This window comes from Manis pentadactyla, chromosome 7, assembly GCF_030020395.1.
Source record: "Manis pentadactyla isolate mManPen7 chromosome 7, mManPen7.hap1, whole genome shotgun sequence".
NCBI classification, from domain to species: Eukaryota; Metazoa; Chordata; class Mammalia; order Pholidota; family Manidae; genus Manis; species Manis pentadactyla.
The window spans coordinates 54,343,000-54,364,194 of record NC_080025.1 but is presented as its reverse complement, the minus strand read 5'-3'; the positions used below and the strand labels follow the sequence as shown (position 1 = coordinate 54,364,194).

The following is a 21,195-nucleotide window of genomic DNA, read 5'->3' as shown; positions in this document are numbered from 1 at the left end:
GTGACTGTACAATTTCCCAGGCACTACCCCAGGTGTTTTACATTTATTGCATATTATTTGCCCAGTGACCTTATTTGATAATACTCCCACTTTCTTGCAAGTCAACAAATACTTAGAGCTGAAGTTGCTCACACAGCCAGTAAATCAGGAGAATAGTCTGATTCTAAATTCTGTTTTTTTTTTCATACCAACCCACATCTCAAAAGACCACACCTCTCTCCAGTCAGAGCCCCACAGTGATCCTTGAGAACTGCAGAGCCTCCACAGACCCGACTGCTTCCTACAGACAACTTGAGCAGCCAGCGCATTCCCTTATGCTCCCGGGATGCTACTCTTAAAAATTAGATTCATAGATTATAAATGAAATCTTTATTTATATGCATGTACTATGGGCATTTAACTAAATGTGTCATGAAATCCCTCTTAAGTCATAGGCAACTATATGACACGAAGATATTGAGAAGGGATAGCTTGGATAGAATTTCTCTACATTATTTTTGCCAACAGTCCTACAGATTTCTGTTTAGAAAGATATGTACAGAATAGGAACATGGAAAACATCAACTGGTCTCCCAGAGTTACAACTGAGAACACTTAAAAATTGGCACTTGGACACGCATAGCTATGTTTACAAGTTAGAGAGTAAAATCCCAAAGCCAGGGGGCCATAGGGCTCATCTGACCCAATATTCTCATTTTCCAAGTGGGGAAATATGACAGCGTGGGCATAGCACTGGAGATGGGGCTGGGACCGCAGTTTTAGTTCTGAGTCTTCCACTAGCGAGCGTTGGGGCTGGAGCGACCCCAAGTCCCCTGGGAAGTAGCAAAGGGAGTTAAATATCACAGTGGGAATCCCGGCCACAGGCCACCCTTGCCTTTTGCTGCTCATCCCTTATTCTGGACCCAACTGGAGCTCTAGATTTGTCTGAAGATCCAAGCATTTGCTTGGAAACACAGGATTTTCTTCAGGATCCATTTTAAAGAAAAGCCTAAACACATGGTGTGTATGTGGGGGGTGGGGGTCACGGGGAAGGCAGTGCAGTACAGAGAAGACAAGTAGTGACTCTATAGCATCTTACTACACTGACGGACAGTGACTGCAATGGTGGCAGTGGGGGGGACTTGATAATATGGGTGAATGTTGTAACCACAATGCCGCTCATGTGAAACCTTCATAAGAGTGTATATCAATGATATCTTAATTTAAAAAATAATAAAAGATTTGAGATAAAAAAAAAAGAAAAGAAAAGAGAAAAGCCTAAGAGGCAGCTAGGCTCATTATGGAGCCAGAGAGAAGATTCCTGTACTAAGACACAGGCTGCTGGCTGGTGGCTGGTCCCCTCTCCACACAAACCATACTTAAGACACCACAGGTGACAATTTTCCTTCAGCATGACTGTAGGGTGAGTTCTCCCAGGGAATGCCAGGTCCCCTCTGTGTTCCTTTCAAAGGAGGCACTTGGCATTACAAACCTCATCTGATACTCCCATGCGCTTCCTTTCTAATAAAGGAATTTCATGGTTTTTTTTCCCCCCGACCTTCATCTCAATCATCTTGTTCAATCTCGTCTCCTAGTATTGCCTCCAGTACCATCATAAACCAGCAGTGGGTCCCAGTGCAACTCGGCAGCTGGCTATAATGTTGCCGTGGCAACAGCTGTCAGAATTAGCTCCCTACTTTCTATAAAAATTCAGACCTTCTGTAGAAAGGCCAAAGTAATGAATTTCTGGTTAATTTGGCCTTTAAGGTCATGGAAGAATATCCAATAATGGTACATATTAAAACATTAAAGTTTCAATCAGAGATTTATTTGACAAATGTTTGGGAGAAGTGGACAGGAAAAGCGGAGTTATCTTCTGAGGCAAAGGTGAATGACATGTTACTTGCACATGCTCTGCAAAGGGGACGTGAGTGGGTACTAGTTTCTGAAGAAGCTACAAAGGACAGCCTCACTGGAGTCACAAATTGTTTATTAAGGAAGCTCTTTATGGAAAATGCCTTTACAGCACAGTAAACATTTTTCTTGTTGGGGTATGTTATCTCTGCATGGTATGTAAAGCATTTGCTACCACTGCTCAAATTGCCTTCTTGTGAATGGATCCAGGCTCAAGTTGGCAGAAGGCACACCCAGAGACTAGAATAAAAAACGGTGATCTGCAAATCACCTACATGTCATCATGCTCTGCCACCAAAACTCCTAAAACTCCCAACCCTGAACAGCCAAGAACCCTGGGCAGCCTGGAATCCAGCCACATGGCAGTCTGGGGCCTGAACCTTGAGGAAGGGTAGGTAGCTGACAGTCACACATGGAAAACCCAGCTGCCAACCCTCTGATTTTATAGCCTTGGAATAGTTAACAGGATTACTAAGTGAAACCAACTGCATGACGATTTGTTGCTCCAAATGCCTCATAAATAGAAGCTTGAAAAGAAGCCATCAACAAAGGGTGATCCTATTACCACAAGGGATTTGGAAATCCTTAACTTTTTAATGTAATACGTTGTAGGTGTTTGAGAAGTAGGGCGAGAATGTAGACTTTATCAGGCCCAGCCCTCTTAAAGGAGAGATGAGAAAACTGGCAAAGAGGGGCAAAATGATTTCCCCAAGGCCAGCTCACTGGTTAGCTGTGCAGCCAGTTCTCAGACTCCCAATTCAGGGGTCTTTTCAGTACCTCCCCTGTGATATCTGCTTTGTAGTCAAAGTGATTAGAATACCCATTGCTTCTGAGAAGCTCAAGGTTGAGGCGGTATGAGCATTTCTGTTTCATTTTAGCCCCCCAGCTACAAACCAGGATCACCCACCAAGTCTATGTCTTAGTGCTGATACTTGTCACCGCCACTCTCCAGAGTGGAAAAATCCAAGAAGACAGAAAGCAGATTGGCAGTTACTGGGGACCTAGGGGAGGGGACAGTGGGAAGTAACCACTTAAGGGGCAGGAGGTTTTAATTTGGGGTGATGAAGATGTTTTGGAATAAGTGATGGCTATACAATAGTATGAATGTACTAAAGCCACTGACTTGTTCACTTTAAATCAATTAATTTTGTGATGTGAATTTCACCTCAATTTCAAAAAACATACATGCCAAAAATAACACTTAAAGAAGCACAGCCTGACATCTAGAGAGGACTCAAATATACTTGTCAACTGAACAAAGGAGACAACTAGCATATGCATTCTACTCCAGTGGATAGAAATATTCCAGCAAGATGAAATTGCTAGATGTACGGCAAATAAATATGTTGGTTTAAACTGCTTTTGATAAGTCAACTTAGGTTGGCAAGATTTTTTAAAAACATAGCAAAAGCAAAAGTCATCCCCAAAATAATGAGTCAATGACCATCCTCCAGGATTTTCCACCAGTTCTATAAACATCCTGACCTTGGTGTTTTCCCTCAGTACATGTTTTGGAAATGCTTAGCCTATATTTAGTTACAGTGCAGTATTTCTTTAAAAATAGTAGACAAAAAAAGGGGGTTGGTTCATTTTACATTATTTGAGCAAAACAGAAGAGCTAGCAGAAATTTAGAGAAAATTAGAAGGGGACTCTCTGCAAGAAAATGGAATAAATGTGGATAAAAATCATCATTATTTGCTTTTCTAACCTAATTCTCTGATATACATCTGAAACAAATATTGATCTTTTCTTCTCCCAAAGAAAACTTTTATTACTTATATAACGGGTTTCCATGTTACTGGAAAGGTAGCAAATGTTGGTTTTTAAAATGCATCTGCAGAAATACTGGTAAAAATTTGGTGTTGTATGGAAAAACTAAAGACAATATTAACTATGAGGGGAATAAAACAACAAACAATAGTGTAATAATTAAACTTTTCTGGAAAGCCCCGGGTTTCTTTGTGAACCACCGCTAAAATTTCCTGTTGTTGAAATTACGTTTGCCTCTTTTCTTTTTTTTTATGACAAAACCACTGCAAACTTCACCTCTTACAAAATGCATTCTGTCAAAACTCAAAATAATAACTGTGTGGTGACATTTTGGCAGCAGAAAGGATGGCCTCAAAAGGTCATGTCAACCCAGTCCTGACTGAGGACAGCCACAGCCAGCCTGTTAATTAATGCTCAAGACACAAGGTGCATTTTTATGTCTTCACAACTAAATATCACACATCTAGCAACATGAGAGACCTTTCTTTAAAAAAACAAAAAGCCTAATATTTATCTTTGATTATTATGACTAGGACAAAGAAGCCATACATTCGTATTAGAGAACAAAGCATATTCTGTACAATGTTATTTTCTTTAGCAGAAGGGACAACATGGGGAAGAGCTGACTTCACCCAGTCATGCCGATTTTAAGGACATGGAAGGTAGTCATCACTTGTGATGGGCATTAGGCAAATTGCACTGCTATAAGCTGCCCTCTCTTGCTCTTGTTTTTCAGTCCATACGAGGATGGAGAAGGGAACTGCTGGAACTTTCTCTCCTGGGAGAGTGTGGCTCACAGGCAGGCTTTCTGCTGTTCCTACACCACCCCGGGTCTCCGCAGGCACCTGCTGCCTTCAAAACACTCTCCAGATTGCCTGATGTTTCACAAGGAATCTCATTTTTTTTTACTCTCTAAGGTCCATTTACAAGCTTTAGGAGACAAGTATTTTCAGAGTGAAGAATTCTTCCAAATATCTCCTTACCCAACACCAGGGAAGCTGGTTTTAGTAATGGTTGATGTTTTTGCCTTACAGTTTGTTAAATATTTTAAAAATCACCCTTGAGTTAAAATATTATAAGTCTTCCCTAAATCTTTAGATACATAGTAGGTATAACACGGTAGGTACTTGGTAATCGGTGGCTAACATTGTTCATTGGGATCATGAATGAACCACCTTGGATTCTGAAAAAACAAAAACCTATTTATGTAAGTTTGTTAAAAAATGGGTGCAAGAGGCATGTAGTCATGGCCCTCTGAGAGGGGATCCTGGTGAATCAACAGCAGAGGCTGAATTTAACATGCTAGCTTGTCTATTTCCCTCTCCAATCTACTGACACCATGGAAGCCCCTGCTCGAAACCATAGGCAGTGTGACTGTGGGCCTTACATGGAATCGAGTGACTTAAAAGCACTGGTGGAAATGAAGTCTGGGCTGCTATCCAGAATAGAAATTTAATGAGAACTTTTCGGAACTGAATCAATTTCTAAGTCAATATCTGAACCTGATCTTTCTAACTCCCTGGCATTATTCATAGTCTTTCTGAAATCAATTCTTTTCTTAATTTATAACAGGAGTCAAAAGATTCAACTGTATCTCTCCCTTCCTTTGTTATTTAAATAATCTTAAGGCTAGGTTGGGCGGACAGATCACAATCTGATACCAGACAAAAATGCCCCGTCTGTACTGAGCTGAGATCACCGGTCAATCTGTGAGTGACAGGAAGGAAGATGGTGGACAGTGAGGCATGGAGCCCCAGCACCCACAGGTGTGGGCAGCCTGTGCGAGCAGCTCCTCTAGGAGGGATTCAGTCTAGTGGCACATGTTTCTTGTTTTCCCTATAGGACTTGGTCCAACTCTGTATCTTTAAGTGGAAAACATGATAATTTTTATTGAGTTATTCTTAATTTATAATTCCCATCACTATCATGCCCTATTATTTATTTTTCTATTCTATTAATAAACTATAGATTTGACAGATGACCTACCCTTTTTCCAGTAAAATAACCTAAGGCAACAACAGCAAGAAATACAACTTTTATTTCTCTAGTCATCTAATCGAGGTAGGCAATGTTATTTTGGGGAGTGGGAAGATGGGTACAGATTCTATGAAGACTGTAGTAAATGGTACCCTGATTGAAATTCTTGGGAGACATTTGAACTGCATTTCATAAATAAACTCTCTTACTCTCCACAGGTATTTTGAAATACATTTTCCTTGGTATTATTCTATGTTTTTGTGAGTATTACACTATCCAGTGCAACATGGCGCCTGCAGAGCTCATCCCAGCTTGCAACGTGGCGTGGATGTGGCTGCATGGAGGGTAAGAACAGGTTTCCAGGTGGACAAATGGGTCTCTACTCTTGCACACACTACATCCTCAAGGTTGCTCTTACTAAAAGCCAGCACCAGACTTGATTTTAAGCAAATGGTTATACACATAGGAGTCCTACACATAGGATTTTTAATATGTGATTTCAATCCCTCACTGGGCCTTAACTAACCTTATAATATTATAAGAAATCAATATGTGGACACAACCAACACAATTATTATCCTGCTGTTTATGCCCTGCAGGTTGGTCCCTCACTTTAGGCACAGGTCCTGCCACCTCGGGAAGCACGAAGCATCAACAAGTCTGGTGATCGCGAGTTCTGCATCCCACTGGCCATGAATGTGAGGGTACCAGGAAGAGTCAAGGCACCCTTTTTTGAGAACCAAGCCTCTGCCAAATGAAAAGTCTTCTCTAGATCATAATAATAAGATCAGGTGTCTGGATATCTTCCTTTTTAAAAAAATAAAAGAAAATGGAGTTTCACCGTCACAAGGACCAAAGGCTATTTGACCGTGGGGAGCCCTGGTGGGTACGGAGGTGATTCGGCCTGAGGAAGCCTGGATAAGAAGGGAGAAATGGGGTCAGGAGATGAGCACGGCTGTGGCAGGGGAGGCAGATGGAGGGTGGGAGGGAGGTGGTGCTCACCACAGCCCCCTCCACTGGCTGCTCAGCCCCGGCGTCTGGTCCAGTGTCCAGCCCAACGGCAGGGGCCACGGCAGCAGGGGGCTCCTCTGCTTTCGGCTCTGTTGGGGGAGCCTGTTCAGATTCAGCCTTTGATTGTTTGTTTTTTGAGAGTTAAAGGAAAAAGAGTCAACATGTGAAAAGGTAACATCACAGAACATTGGACAATTAAGATTCTCTTCATCCTCCTACATGCAATTAATTTCATTAAGTCTGTGCTGGAAAGGAAGTCCACGTCTGGCCTCATGGACCTTTACAGGACTGAAAAGTCTAGGAACAGACTCTAAGTGAGCTTCTCTACCATCCCCAAGCACCGTCATTTCCCTTGAAGTTAGGGCAGACTTCTGTTTTGGTCACTCATTTCAGTGACTTGCAACATTCTGATTACTCATTTCTTATGACATCTATAAGAGATCCCAGAGTGGTCCTTCCTGCTCTTTGGCAGATAGAAGGTCCTAGAAGCTCCCAGCTTTGCCAGCTGGAAGGAGCACAGGACACACAGTTCTGGGACCTCCCAGCTCTGTTGATAGGTACCACACCAAAACCTTGAGGGATCAGAATGCATTAAGCTGTATGCATAGGTCACTGTGAAGCTACTGTGGCACTGCCCCGGCTAAGAGGAGCACACCCAGCTACCTGGCAAGCACTCCCCACATCACAGGTACTCACCACCTTGCACACTCCTGTTCACCCCTGTTCGACCTCTCTCTCCAACAAAATCCTTAGCAATCATTTTTTTCCTCATATAATAAATTATTTCTTTAAGGAATCACAGGGCAGTACCCTCTTTGGTACCAGTTAGACTCTTCTAATAAAGTGGACAGGAGTAAGGTCTTTCATTCCTCTGTCACCTCTATACATAGACATCCTCTGGATTCCAATTATGTGCTGAATCAAGCCTCTGGAATCTCTTAGCTCCAGACATTCATAGTTTTAAAATAAGCAACATTAAATAAATTAAAAACACTCCAAGCCATTAAAAGACCATTAAAAACACTATAGCCAATGCATATTACCATGGCTACTGAAAAAGTAACCTCTTTTTTGATTTAAGTAGGTTAAATTTAAACAGATTAATTTAAGTAGGCCTAGGTGCTCAGTAGGATTACTTCACTAAGTGGATGACCATAAGATATTTTCCACCGGCACACTTAAACTGTAAATTTTAAAAGTGTTTTCCTAGAAGAGTAAGGCATGTCCAATAAATACATTGATTGGATAAATCAGTAACTCCTGTCATACTTCTACCATAACTCAATCAAAAGCCACCTTTAGTTCTCCTGCTTGTCCACTGAGGCCGGTGCACACAAGTTCCATGGGAAGAAATGCAGAGGTTATGCTGAGATTATAGAAAATGACAAATGATAGCCTAGTGTTGGATAAGTATACAATATTTGTCTTTTAACCTACCAAATCCTCCATTGCAACACATGCTATGATCACATGCCCTTCTCTCTAAAGGATATAATGAGATGAAAGACACTTTGATATTTTTATGGGCTTCTATGACATTTAAGGGGTGATCTGACACATTTTAAGAAAGAATGAGAGAAAATTTACTCGAATAAAGTCTCAAGAGCTCTTTATGGGAAAAGATTTCACTCTTATTGTTCAAAACGAATTACCTCTGTACTGGAACAAGTTTTCAAAGCAGCAAAGAGTTACTATCAGCTCTCAGGGTACGAGCTCACCATTTTGGTAGTCAAGATTATTTGCTATGAAAGGATGGTATCAAAGGACCTACCCAACATGGACAGGAAGGGTAGTCTGGCAAAGCACCGGCAAATTCATATGCAGATGGCACCCCACCCCACCTCCACCCCTGTGAGCTGAGTCTATGCGATGGAGGAGATCTGAAGCCAGATGAGGAGCCAAGAGATGTTTCAAATCATCACTCAAATAAACACATCATGCTCCATTAAAGGAAAAAAAAAAAAACAATATAAAGAGAATTTAAAATGAAGAAATATTGGCATCAGAGTCTGGGTTTTTGGAAGTCTGAAGAAATTTTGAAGTTTTATATAAGGCAAGAATAAGTAGGGTGATTTCATAAGTGAGCCGAAGTGTGTTTGCCTGCTGAAATCAGACAATGCACAGGAGCATGGCACGAAGAGGAGGTAGGATTGGTTATGTTCCCACCAGGCACAACATTTTTCCCTAGACTATAATATCACATTATTATATTATAATATAGCACTGCACCTTAACAACTCACATTCTAGGATGACAAATATAACTCACTCAGTGATGACTAAGGATGAAACATCGTAGCTTGACTGTACCTAAAATCAGTGGCTCACATATGGAAGTACATGTCAGCTCTATTTCTTCTAAGACAATGTAAAATTGTAAATATTTTGTCAAAATAGCAAGAAAAACAAAGGTAAGTTGCAAAGAACATCTCATGAAAAGATCAAAAATAGTCCTGTTAGGACAGTGCTCTGCTTCAACTTTTTTTCTAGCAGATGCCTCCCTTGACAGACACTGCAAATGGGTTGATACCATGCCACACCCATTTAGAAGCCCTGGTAAGGATTCGCTGTCATTTGCTGGAATAGTGATCATTACACATTCAGAGGAGAGGTACACTCTGCATTTACTGGTGGCAGCAGGATGCCACAATGCTTTAACTCTGAGACTCAGAAATGGAATTCTTACTTTAGAAAAAAATGAGTAGTATAGCCTCAGCACACATTTTTCAGTGTCCTCTGGGTAAAGATGGAACATTGGTCAATGCAGAGGAAGAAGAGTTGGGTTGAGACAGTGGAGTTAAGAGTCTCCTCACATCCCAATATGGTGTTTGCTTAATAGTCCTGCTTCTGTAAACTTGGTAGAACTCATTTAGTGAGAACTGCAAAGGGCTATGGAGGCAATTCTGAGCCTTGAGCAAGGTTTGCAGATTCAACAGGGATTTGTTCAGGGGATGTACTGCAGGGCCACAAGACGTAGGCTGGGGAGATGTGCGGCTGACTACCAACCAGCCTCCACCTAGCTCAGGTCAGTCTATAAGCCAAATGTTGGGAAATGGTCCCGCACTGGGGAAGATCCTTTATAATCACAACTCAGTGAGAGACGGAGGTTCATAGTGATTTCCTAGTTCCTCACAGGGCAAAGCCAATGTTAGCCACATTTGCAATGCTGGACTTGGCCAAACTAAGTTCCCCAACGGAAAGAGGGTGCAAGGTGCCTGCTTCAGAGAACACCCAGCAAGAGCGGGAAGGGCCCACAATGGCAGCTCCGAGAACCGGCTGCAGCCAGAGTCGGGTGGCAGGGGGTGTTCAGAGACACTGAAACACTACTGAATTCTATGCCTGGGTTTGTGCACCAAAGTAATAGGCAAGAGTTTAATTATGACCCATTGCTTTTCCTTTTATACCAGCATTTCTCCATTTTTCTTAACCCATTCACAATTGATAATTAAAAATCTCATCCTCTAGCTCCCAGGCTGAAAATCACCAATGAGCATGAAACACGAGTCTCTCTGCCTCCATCATTAACACCAATCTAATTTATATTTTAAACATTTAAATATTTATTTGCAGGCTACAAAAGACTCTGCCTTTCACTTGATTATCCACAAGGCAAAAGTTCGACAATCTATGGACAAGGTACTAGAGACATGCCTGCCCTTGAAAAATATCAAATAAACCTTTAAGACAGACTTCTCAAAACAGAATTCCTTCCTCAAAAGTAAAATCATCTGAAAAGAAAAATTCATTCTACTTAAATCCAATTCTAAGCTTCCAGTGTGAAGACCAGGAGCTGGGATAATTATACACCATTCTCATGGGAAAACCATTAAGCTACAAATAACCCTTATGAACCCCGAAAGAGCCAAAATCCTGCATAGTGTATCATACTGACAAGCTCACAGCAATATCCCTCAAGGTCTCTTCATTCCACTTTTCTACCACATCAATGATGGAAAGGTTTCTTTCTCATGGTAAGTGCAACAGTGGTCTTGCAAGAATCTCCTTGAACACCAAGAGTAACTCTCTCTGCTTCCTATTCACTCCCTAGCTCATCTCACTTGAAAGCAAAGTAGGAACCCCGCCTCTACTATGCATTACTTCTTTCCCCAACTCACAAAATGAAAAGAGGAGATGAGAAGTGAAGTAGCTTCAGGCTCAAGAAAATTCAGGCTATTTTGAAGCATGAATTCTTGAGGCAAGTTCACTTTCAATCTCATAACCTTAATTAGAGCCAGGTGGAAACAGACAAGCCCTAGGTGGATTTACTGTGTTACTGAAGCCCATGGTTTGGGGAATTTAGTTTTTGCCTTTATAAACAGAAGCAACCAAATTCAAAGTCACAGTGAGAATGTTCAGAAGCTTCCCTTCCTATTTTCTAGAAGACAGGGGGCTGCAGAAACCACATTCTAGATACTCAAACTCTAGATAACCTGGAATGGTCAACCTTGGAACAGGCAGCAGTGACCACCACCTTCCCCAAGGCACACTCCAAAATCAACTTACCAAGTTAGAGATCACACTCTGGTCTGTCTGCACTGTGAATAGTGAAGTGTCCTGGGGCTGAAAATAAAGGGAGAAAAAAGAAGGTTAAAAATTAAAGTTCCAGTTAATTTGCTAAACAGCAACAAAGATATCATTTAAATTACATCCCATCAATTGTAACAACAAATGCACTACAAAGTTTTATAAAATCTCTTTTTATTTAAATCAGAAGAGCAATATACGCAAAAGTAATTTTTAACAGTAGTTATTCTCCAGATAAATCTGAGCCAGCATAATACAGAGATGCGGTAAGAGACTTTAAATAAAGGGCAGTGTCTACAGGGGCATCTTTGGTGCACAGCTTCTCTTCTGGAGATTTATACTGAATTAGAATTTCGTGGCTTTAAGCTACAAATGTAAACTTTGTAAATGCTGGAAATTCAATCTTACTATACCAGCTAAGTATGACTTCTATGGGTTACTCATAAGCCATAACTTAAAAATTGTATAAAATATGTCCATTGACCTAAAAAAATCAAGTTGGAAGAAATTTAAGGAAATAGTGATATTTGAGAATATTCATCTCTCATTATACTGGGAGCCAGGCTTATATCCTCTGGACAGAGACCAGAAAAGTCTTCCCGGGATAATCTGAACAATTCAAGAAAAAAAAAGTACCTACAGAATTTGGCCTGAGGGGCTCCTAACAGAACAGATAGACCAGTGATGTTTTGTTCAAGATGGTGGATTGAGCCAATTACCCATACTACCTCCAGAAAGCAGACTAAACCACAATAAAGGGAACTGTATAAAGCAAATTTATTAAAGGCATAAATCCATAGGTGTAGAAAGAATGGGAAGAAAGATAATAGCAACAAAATTTTGAAATTAAAAAGCAGAGGAATGAGCAATAAATTACTTGGTAGTTCCAAAACAATCCTTATCCTAAGGTGATATAAGAAATACCAAAAGCAACCCAATTCATTACTCAGAGCCCCCAATAGATTAAGACTTAGAAACACGAGGAGAATGGAAACGGAACTTAGGGTGGTGTGAGGACAGGGGAGGTGGCTGGAAGTCTGTTAGAAAGATACCCGCGTCTGAAAACTAAGCAATATCCCCTAACCACTGCACAAGACTTGAGATTATTTCCACAGACGCTGAAACAGATGGTCTCTGGATTGGGGGATGCACAGGCATACTAGGAAAATAGCAGGATTAAGTGAGCATTTACATTAAAGTATCGAAAACATGGGTCCCTCTGACCTGCCATTACACTGCATGGCCGGCTTGTACCCCCAGACAGGAGACCAGCACTGTCTTCCCAGGGAAGTATGACCAGCTCAAGGAAAAACAAAATATGCCTCAAGAATCCAGTGTTACTGGCCTCTCACAGGAAAGAGAAGCCAGAAAAGCTTAGACAATTCCCAGACTCAATGAGCTCTATCTGTCGGCATGAGTTGCCTCTTACTTTTTGGGGTCTCACTCTACAATAGGAGAAGACACCCCAGTTCACCTGACAGGTAGGAAAGTTCTCAAATATTAAAGAGAGAAACCAAACAGTTAAAAAAAAAAAAAAAAAAAGCAAGCGACAGAAACAAAGACTTTGCCAGGGGGACAAAAACCTTCAAAAACAATCATTATTAATACTTTTGGATATGTAATGGGAGATACTATGTTCATGATCTGTAAGAAGAGATACTATTAAAAACAAATATTCAGTGAACAAAACAGCTCTTGGAAATTAAAAGTACAGTACAGATGTGAAAAGTCTGTTATAAGAGTTGGAAAGCAGAAAAAGACAACAGAAGAAAGGAAAAAACTAAGAAAAAATATAATTAGGAGACTGACTTAGGAAGCCAACATGTGAAAAAGAGTGGCGTTACGAAATGAGAGAACAAAGAAAATGAAAGAGAACCCATCAGTGAACAGAAAAAAAGTTCCATCAAACTGAGACATCAATTTTTAGATTAAAAAGGCTTAGCCCAATGTATGAAAATAACCTCAGGCCATAGGACAGTGTTGTCAAAGTTCAGAAACACAAGGGTAAAAAGAAGCTTCTACAAACTTCCAGAGAGAAAGAGAGAAAAAGGGGTATATAAGGAAGCAGAGAGGGAGAGAGAGGTTTCATTCAAAATACCATGAATCAAAAATGATAGTTTCTCAGTGACAGCACTAGGAGGTAGAAGTGAGTGAAGTAAAGGCTTCAAAGAAAAAATATTTAGCAGTTTTCACTGTATCCATTATGTCCCCAGATAAAGACATTTTCAGATGCATAAGGTCACCAAGAGATACTTGTTAAATACACTTTTCCTAGGAAGTTACTGATACATGGGGCTTTAATTTGTGCATGAGGATGTGTTTTAATGTGTGGGATTAAACTCCATAAAAGGAAGATCTGTGTCCAGAAAAGAGTGGACTGACATGAGAGAGGAGAGAGACAGGGTAGACACCGGAGAGCCTGTGGAAACCACTGAAAGCCATCGTCACGGAGCACCTGTCAGACCGGCCAGTCCACCAGGGCAGTCAGGCAGGTTCCTCAAGAAGATGAAACTGATGGAATATTTACTATTTTCTAACAGAATGAGGGGAGATTTGTATAACTACACAGTATGGGGCTGAATTAGTGATTAGTTCCTAAAAAACTAAGCAAACCTATCAACCAGCAAACACACAAGATCCTACAATTATTTCTTCAAAGGAGAAGAAAAACTTGGCATGAAAGTTAATGCAGACTCCCTGACTTGGCATAGGAGTTAATGTAAACTCCCTGACTTGGACTCTGATAGCATTCACATCATCCTTACAGTCCTGTCACAGACTGGCTGGATGGCTGTGGTGGAACTCTACCAGAGGAAAGGCTGGAAGCAGAAGACAGGGCTGCGCTGTGAGCATAGGAGTTTGAAAGCGCTCTAAGTCCTCACCTTACAGAGAGATGAGTCAACAGATAATGTTTAGAAATCCAGAGGCAGTGTGGTAAGAAGTCATGCACACACATGGGGGTGAAATCAAAGAATCTGTTAAAAGGAGTGAAAGTATTTGCTGATGAGAAACAGGAAACGGAGGGGGTGTGGGATGGTCTGAACTTCTTAAATAAAAACTCTTACAACATTTTGTTACTGTTTCAATTATGTGTATTTATAATTGATAAGAACACAAACTTCTAAAAAATGAGAAATGAATAATAATTCTTATTACCTAACTTTTCAAAAGAGCTTTATGCAGATGGAAGGGATGTATTATTGGCCCCCACTGGGTTTGTATGTCTCTGTATGTGGGTGTGGGCATGTGTGGGATTTATCTTTTTATAGGTAACATGGGGGAAGATAATCAAAATTTTAAATGGAGTAGTTCTAAATATTAAAATTTGACACTGTTCATGTTTGATTTTCTGAGACAAGGCATTCATCACAGATAAGCATCTGTGTGCAGTCTCTCTTGAAGAACTTTTCAGAACTTATTTCACAAGCTGGATAGCCATGTGGCCTGCCTTGTACATGGTTTACGACTGTCCATCTGTTGGGACATATCAGAGCATGGACAGTCCCTTTTGTGGCTTCTCTTCCATAAACTCCCAAGGGAAATACTGCATATTGGACAGAGCCAGTCTGTGGTTTCTGATTTCAAACGGTTCCTTTCTAAAGAACCACTGAGTAGGTATCAGGTTCTGTGTAGTATGGCTTTTATATGAATCTTTATAAAGAGACTCCTAAAAATCTCTTCTATTTTTTAAAGACCCATCTCATTAATTCAAAATGGTTCTAGCTCCTCTTTCCAACAGCTGAATCTAGTGATCTCTCCTATCAGGACAACTTCTAATTTCTAGGAGAGGAATTAACAGAATTCCTTGGTATAGCTAATGATATTGATAGCTGATTACAGTCATGGAGCCCTTAGTATGTGCTAGGCTGCTGTGTGATGTGCTCTGCACTCACGTATCATTTAAACTTCATAACAAACCTACAGTGTTGCTTCTATTACTGTTTCCATGATGGGATTTGTAAGTACCGGGGTCACGTTTCATGCTGACATGCTTAAACACTATGCTATTTCAGTGACACAGAGGTCTATATTTTAAACAGATTCTCAACAGATAGATCGTGTCAGCAAATAAATTTCTTACCTGGGTGAATCCATTAAATGAGCCCCCAGAAGCCTAAACAGAAATGGAAATCAAAGTATGTTACTTTTCTTTTATCACTTGTGTAGGATCAGTAAATGTCTATTAGACAAATTGGAAAAAAAATCACCACAAATTTAAAAATAATCAAAAGGATGCCATGCATGTTTAGGAAAAGAAAGAGGCCATACTATATTATTTTAATAGGCTGACAAAAAAGAAAGTTTACTTTCACAACCATTGCTGGTGTGTGGTTCAGTGCTAAACAAAGCCCGTTTTCTCAGTACTGGGTTTCTCAGTACGGATGATTCCAGAGAAAAGCCACAAGGGGTTGACTAGCTTTTTCTCAGGCCATTGACAGAATTTAGAAGTATTTCTAGTATCTCTGTAATACATCATTTTGATGAGCACCTATTATGACAGTTTAGTTTCAAGGGGACTGGGAGAAACATTTCTTGTGTTCTTATTGGGGTGGAACCACTTTGAGAGCAGTAAATGAGTCTATTGCACATAGTTTTAGTGCTTGAGCAACAAAAATAAATGCAAAGAGAATAAACATGGTAAACAGAATAGTAAAATAGATTCTCATTAGTTCCCTATATAATCTTTCTGTTTTTTGTCAACCTATTTGTGTTTGGTTTGCACATACGTCAAGAGGTACATGACAATCTGTCAAGGAGATGAGGCAAGCCTCAGAGAAGACAGTGACGATAATGGAGTAGGTGGGAAACATTAGGAAAAACAGAACCTACAGAAGTCTTTGGCTAGTCTATACTACATACTGGGGTAAGTACCTCTTCTTTATCAGGCTCTATTTCTTGGTACAACCATCCATATCTCTGGTTAGCAATTTCATCTTCAGACAAATCTGAGCTGTTGATGTCATTGTCTTGGGGACTAGCAGAACTTCTGGTTCCCAGAACCAAAGGTCTAGCTACCTCTTCATTTTGTTTCCAACAGTCAGCAATGGTTTGCTCCTCACAAGCCTCTGCTAATGAGTCTACCTCCAGACCTTTCTTGCCTTCAACTATATCTAAATGTTCTCCACAATTATAGAAGCCTCCCACATCTCTGATAGGCCAGTGGTTAATAGAATCAAACCAATTGGTAAATCCAATTGCTTGGCCATCTGGTACACCAGAGAACTCCAATGTATCCATATTATTCACTGCTGAATCCAACCTAGGCTGCCAGATTTGACCTGGATTGGTTCCCCAAGAGTCTGTTTCTACAATTCTTGGCAAGTCAATGATGTTCTCAGTCACTGTACTTCCAGAGCCCTCTATCAATGCATCTTCTGCCTTACACAAACAGCAATCTCTTCTGCTGGCATTTGTTTCCAAAGGATAATTAAGATCTGCCCTAGACTGAGGTGCTACTTTATGTTTTATTGATAAAACAAAAGCCTGACTTTCATCTCTGCCAACTCTAGGAGCAGGTAACACAGCCTCACACTGAATCCCTTCAGTATCTGCACAGCCCTGTGCTGCACGATGCAATCTACCATGATTAGGAGGGTCTATTAAGTTTTTCTTTACATCTTCTTTAGCTAAACCCCATCCCTCCAGGCTGCCATCTTCAGTACTGGATACAGAGGCAGTCTGGAGAGACAGAGTCAAACTTTCTGTGTGATTGGCAGGTTTGGTTCCACAGCCCTGCATAATTTCACAGCTGGTTATTACTACTTGAATCCCCTCATCTAGCCCTTGGTCTCTGTCACCAAATCCATCTGCCATATCTACTTTTCCTGTGTCTTTCTCCAATATGCCAGTTTCATCAAGATACTTTCCATTGGTCTTTACACTTCTCTTACTCCTAGCTCTTAGATCATCCCTTGTCTCCTCTTTATTAATGTTTAAGGTCTCCTGGCCTTGCTTTCCTATTGTCTTAAGAAGATCTACTACCCTGTTCCCTCTGCTTTCATATGCTTCCTCTTCAAATTTCTCTGTACCTTCTAGTGCCTTGCTATCAATTGCTCCAGTGTCTACCTTTTCACATGTCTCCACACCTGCCCATACAGAATCTTCTATCTTCTGTTTCTCTTTCTCTTCTGAATTTGTAGCGTCTTTTTGGCTTTCTTTGACCAGGGCACCAGTTTCCATGGCTGGCATCTCTGAGTCAGACAAGTCAAAAGGCTGCCCCAACTCCACACAAGCAGCAAGGGCACATTCAGCCTCAGGCACAGGCTTTGCTGACAGCTCTTCATCTCCACAAGGAGGGGCTGGCCCCAGGACATGCTCACCCTCTTCGGCTACAATGTGCCAGTCCGCAGAAGGAAGCACGCCAGTGGATAATCCCATGTCTTGCTCTGCTTCAGAGGGACATGAAGAGTCTTCTTGAGACCCACCTTGGATAACTTCCTGGCTGACACTCTCTGTACTAGTATCAGGGCCCCAAATAAATGCACCTAGGTCAATTTGAGAACTTTGAATGTCTTCGGCCAACCCACTGTCTGGAGTTTCCTCCATGGTCAGGTTACACAGGGAAAGACTTTTTGAAGACTCAGTCTTTAGAGTATGCAGAATAGCAAAGAAAAAAAAAACATAAGATGAAATAGATATGGTAAGATTTGATGAGAAACACAAAGCTCTTCAGTAAGGTAGCACCAGTTAAAACTAAAGAGTACTTAAATTAAATGGCTTGAGGTTAAATCTATGACAAGCAATGCTATGAAAAAAAGGAAGCTCATTCTAGAGAACATACATGTTTATAATGCATATTAAATACAAAAAATCCAGAATTTCCTGGATATTTACCTACCGGTTGTACCACATCAGTGCTTGTCTGTATGAGTAAAAAAAAAAAAAAATCATAATCATAATCATAAGGTGAGAAAAAATTCCCTAGCACATCAAAATTCCATGCCTTCCAGAGTCAACATTCTCCTGAAATCTATAACTTTTTAGTGTTTGAGACTAAATTTTACAACTGGTTTTATAAGAGCAATGAGTTTTTTCCAATATTGAATAAGACTACACAGTTGAAGCATGAAGACAGCCTCTTTCACTTTCTAGTACCAACAAAGAGCTTTATGCTGTTGCATGACATCTGCTTTAGCAGAGCCTGAAATGCAAAGCTTCAAATGAGTAAGTGAGCCTGTGGACACCAGAATAGGCTCGTACTAGTAGCCGTAACATTACACAGTATCATTGCTCTGACAGAGTATCAGAATAACATCTTCCCCAAACCCATCCTGCACAGCTGATGCCTTGGAGGTGGACGCTGGGGGAGGGAGATCTGATACTAACCTCTCTGATTGCCTGGATGATTCTCCTCATGTTCTCCCCACAACTAGAAGCTTTAACGGCAGACAAAGAAACAACACTGGGAGGCCGAGGGGATCAAGAAATGGAGCAACAGCGTCCAGGGAGTTTATGCTTTGCAAACTTGTTATTGTCACCACTCCTGGCAGGTCTGCCTTATGGAGCAGTCAGTGCTCCTTCTGTATAATACCGTCCCCCTCACCATACCCTTCCTAGTTATGGGAGGAAAATGTATTAGAGCTCCAACTAAAGACATGATATATTGCAATAATAAAACACGAGCATTTATTTCCCTTTTACTATCCAAGAAACTTCACACATAGTTGAGGCTAGAATTCAAATGTCCTGAATATCAATGCCTGCATCCCTTTTTGGGAATGTACAAATACAACCAGCTCACTTCAAAAGGTGTTTTCAACCAACATTTTCTAGCTCTTCTCTTGAGAGCTTTCTGTAATGCTTCAAGGATGCTACATAGTGCAGGGCTATAAACCTGGTCCTGTGGAAAGGAAAGGGCAGCATATTTCTGGGAAGAAAGTGGCAAAATAACTTCAGAAGACTAGGCTCGGGAATAGCTCAGTCTACTAAACTTCCCTGTGCTTCTCACTAAAAAGGAAGAAAACAAGAAACTCAAGTTGAGTTCTTAAGACCACCGAAGCAGGGCTTTTTTAAGACAGGGTAGACAAGGGACCTACCCCCAGGGATGTGAGGCTCCACGTCGGTGTGCTCAGTCTCCTAATTTCACAGCATAGATGCTATTACCATAAAGCTCTGTGCCTTTTTCCCACTCTAAATTCTGTAAGTACTGATCCTTGAATTCGGATTAGTTGAATACATAACATTAGTACTAATAGCTACCTTTTACTGATACATATGAGATATTGGGCTAACTATTCAAACACTATCTACTCCATCCTCCCACAACCCTCTGAGGTAAATGTCATTACTCTTATTTTATAGATGAGAAAACCTGAGCCTGAGAGAGTTTTATAGATTACTCAAGTCATGTTGTTATATAAGAAGTAGAGTCTGGACTCAAATTCAGACTGTCTGCTTCTAAAGCTCAAATTCTTATTGACTGAGTGTCACTGCAGACAGTAATGAGAAAACGGTTCCTTGTGCAGAGAAGCCTATGCAATGCAACTTTGCATCCATACTTTTCTTACATTCTATTTAAAAGCAATAACAAGCGTGGATGTCCTTCATTGCGACACTTCCTGTAGCCACCAATATCACAGGACAAAGCCTAACGGGACACAACATGAAATTGTTGTGTACCCAGGAGTCTGACACACTGACACACTTTTTCTCACCACTGTTCCCAGGTGTTGGTTATACCTGGAACCATCAGGGAGCTGATGATGCCCCAGAGGACTACATTATCATTAAAAATGTCTGGGTCTTCTTTCCATCACAGATTAAATAAAATATAACAAGGTTGCCAAGTCTCTAGAGATCCAGATATGTTACAAATACAGAGTTCTTAGTACTCTTACCGTCCATAGGTCCCAGGGCAATGTCTGAAAGCAAAAAGATAAACAAAAATACAGTTAGCATACAAATCCCAAGCACGTAAAAAATACTGAGCTGCATTCTTAAAATAAAACCATAAACATTTCTGAAATATTAGATATAGCACTGTTTCACAGAACTTTCTTTGGTGACAACAGTGTTCAATATCTGTGCCGTCCAGTATGGCAGCCACTAGTCACATGAAGCTAGTGGGTAACTGAAATGTGCTAGTGTAGAAGAATCAGATTTTAAATTTTATATAATTTTATTAATTTAAATCTAAATAGCCAATCAATCTGCTTTTTGCTTTATGAGTAGATAACTATAACTGAATGGGTTTACTTTTTAGCATACACACACACAGTTAAAATGAAGAGAAAAGGATGTCCACATTTTAGAGTTCATTGCATCTTCAAGGAAAAGCAGACCTTGATCACTGCTAATGCGATCTCCTCTCCGACCCCACCAAATTCAAGAGGATGCCTTGTGAACAGCCTGATGGTAAATGAACCCCAGAAAAGTAGTTCTTCAATATGTCAAATTAGATGATAACACATAACTCAATTAATAGGTAATCATGCAAATTAGCAGGGTATACCTTAAGAATAGGGATGAGTTAAACTTACTACCAGCATTCACATTTTAAAGCTTATTGATCCTGGGAAATAAATCCAGATGATTCAAATGACTTCCACTATGTGGAGAAAGTGGGGGAGACCTCTCTTATTTCCTTTGTGATTGAGAATTTCTGCTAAAGCCACAACCTTTTCTGCCTGTCTTTGTGACCAAAACGCATGTATATGTGCTTGTTTTGAATCACTAAATGTCAGCAGCAAATTAGAGAGCCTGGCACTACTTAAGTATACGACAGTTTGCAGACAGGATTACAGATGACTCAGTTGGATTCCATGTACAGAATGTGGGCCTCGCTAACCCAACCCACCCACCTCCCTGGTCTGGGCCTAGCTGGCCTGCATCTCTGTGCAGCCTGGCTGGTCTCTGGTTTAGCACCTAACTGCTGAGTGATGAACAGAAGAAGCCCTGTGGAAAGCCCAGTTATTTGCACATGGACTCCTCCTGCATCTGCTAAGCTTTTTCTGATTACCCAGATGGTTCATGTTTCCTTGCTTCCCAGCCCTTTAAGAATCACAGCTCCTAAAAGTGTCT

The 21,195-nt window shown here is 40.7% G+C and overlaps 1 protein-coding gene across 2 annotated transcripts in view; it reads right to left on the bottom strand.

The window, feature by feature from the left end:
• Positions 1-21,195, bottom strand: part of AMPH (amphiphysin) — a 228,175-nt gene that overhangs the window by 18,495 nt on the left and 188,485 nt on the right. Inside the window, exons 13-17 of one of the 2 annotated variants that reach the window (XM_036918931.2) lie at positions 20,013-20,036; positions 18,014-18,037; positions 15,257-15,289; positions 11,155-11,211; positions 6,644-6,769 (exon numbers count right to left, since the gene is read on the bottom strand). In XM_036918931.2, coding sequence (XP_036774826.2) covers positions 6,644-6,769; positions 11,155-11,211; positions 15,257-15,289; positions 18,014-18,037; positions 20,013-20,036 — 264 coding nt within the window. The remainder of the gene's footprint in view (positions 1-6,643; positions 6,770-11,154; positions 11,212-15,256; positions 15,290-18,013; positions 18,038-20,012; positions 20,037-21,195) is intronic. The other variant, XM_036918932.2, reaches the window with a different exon arrangement.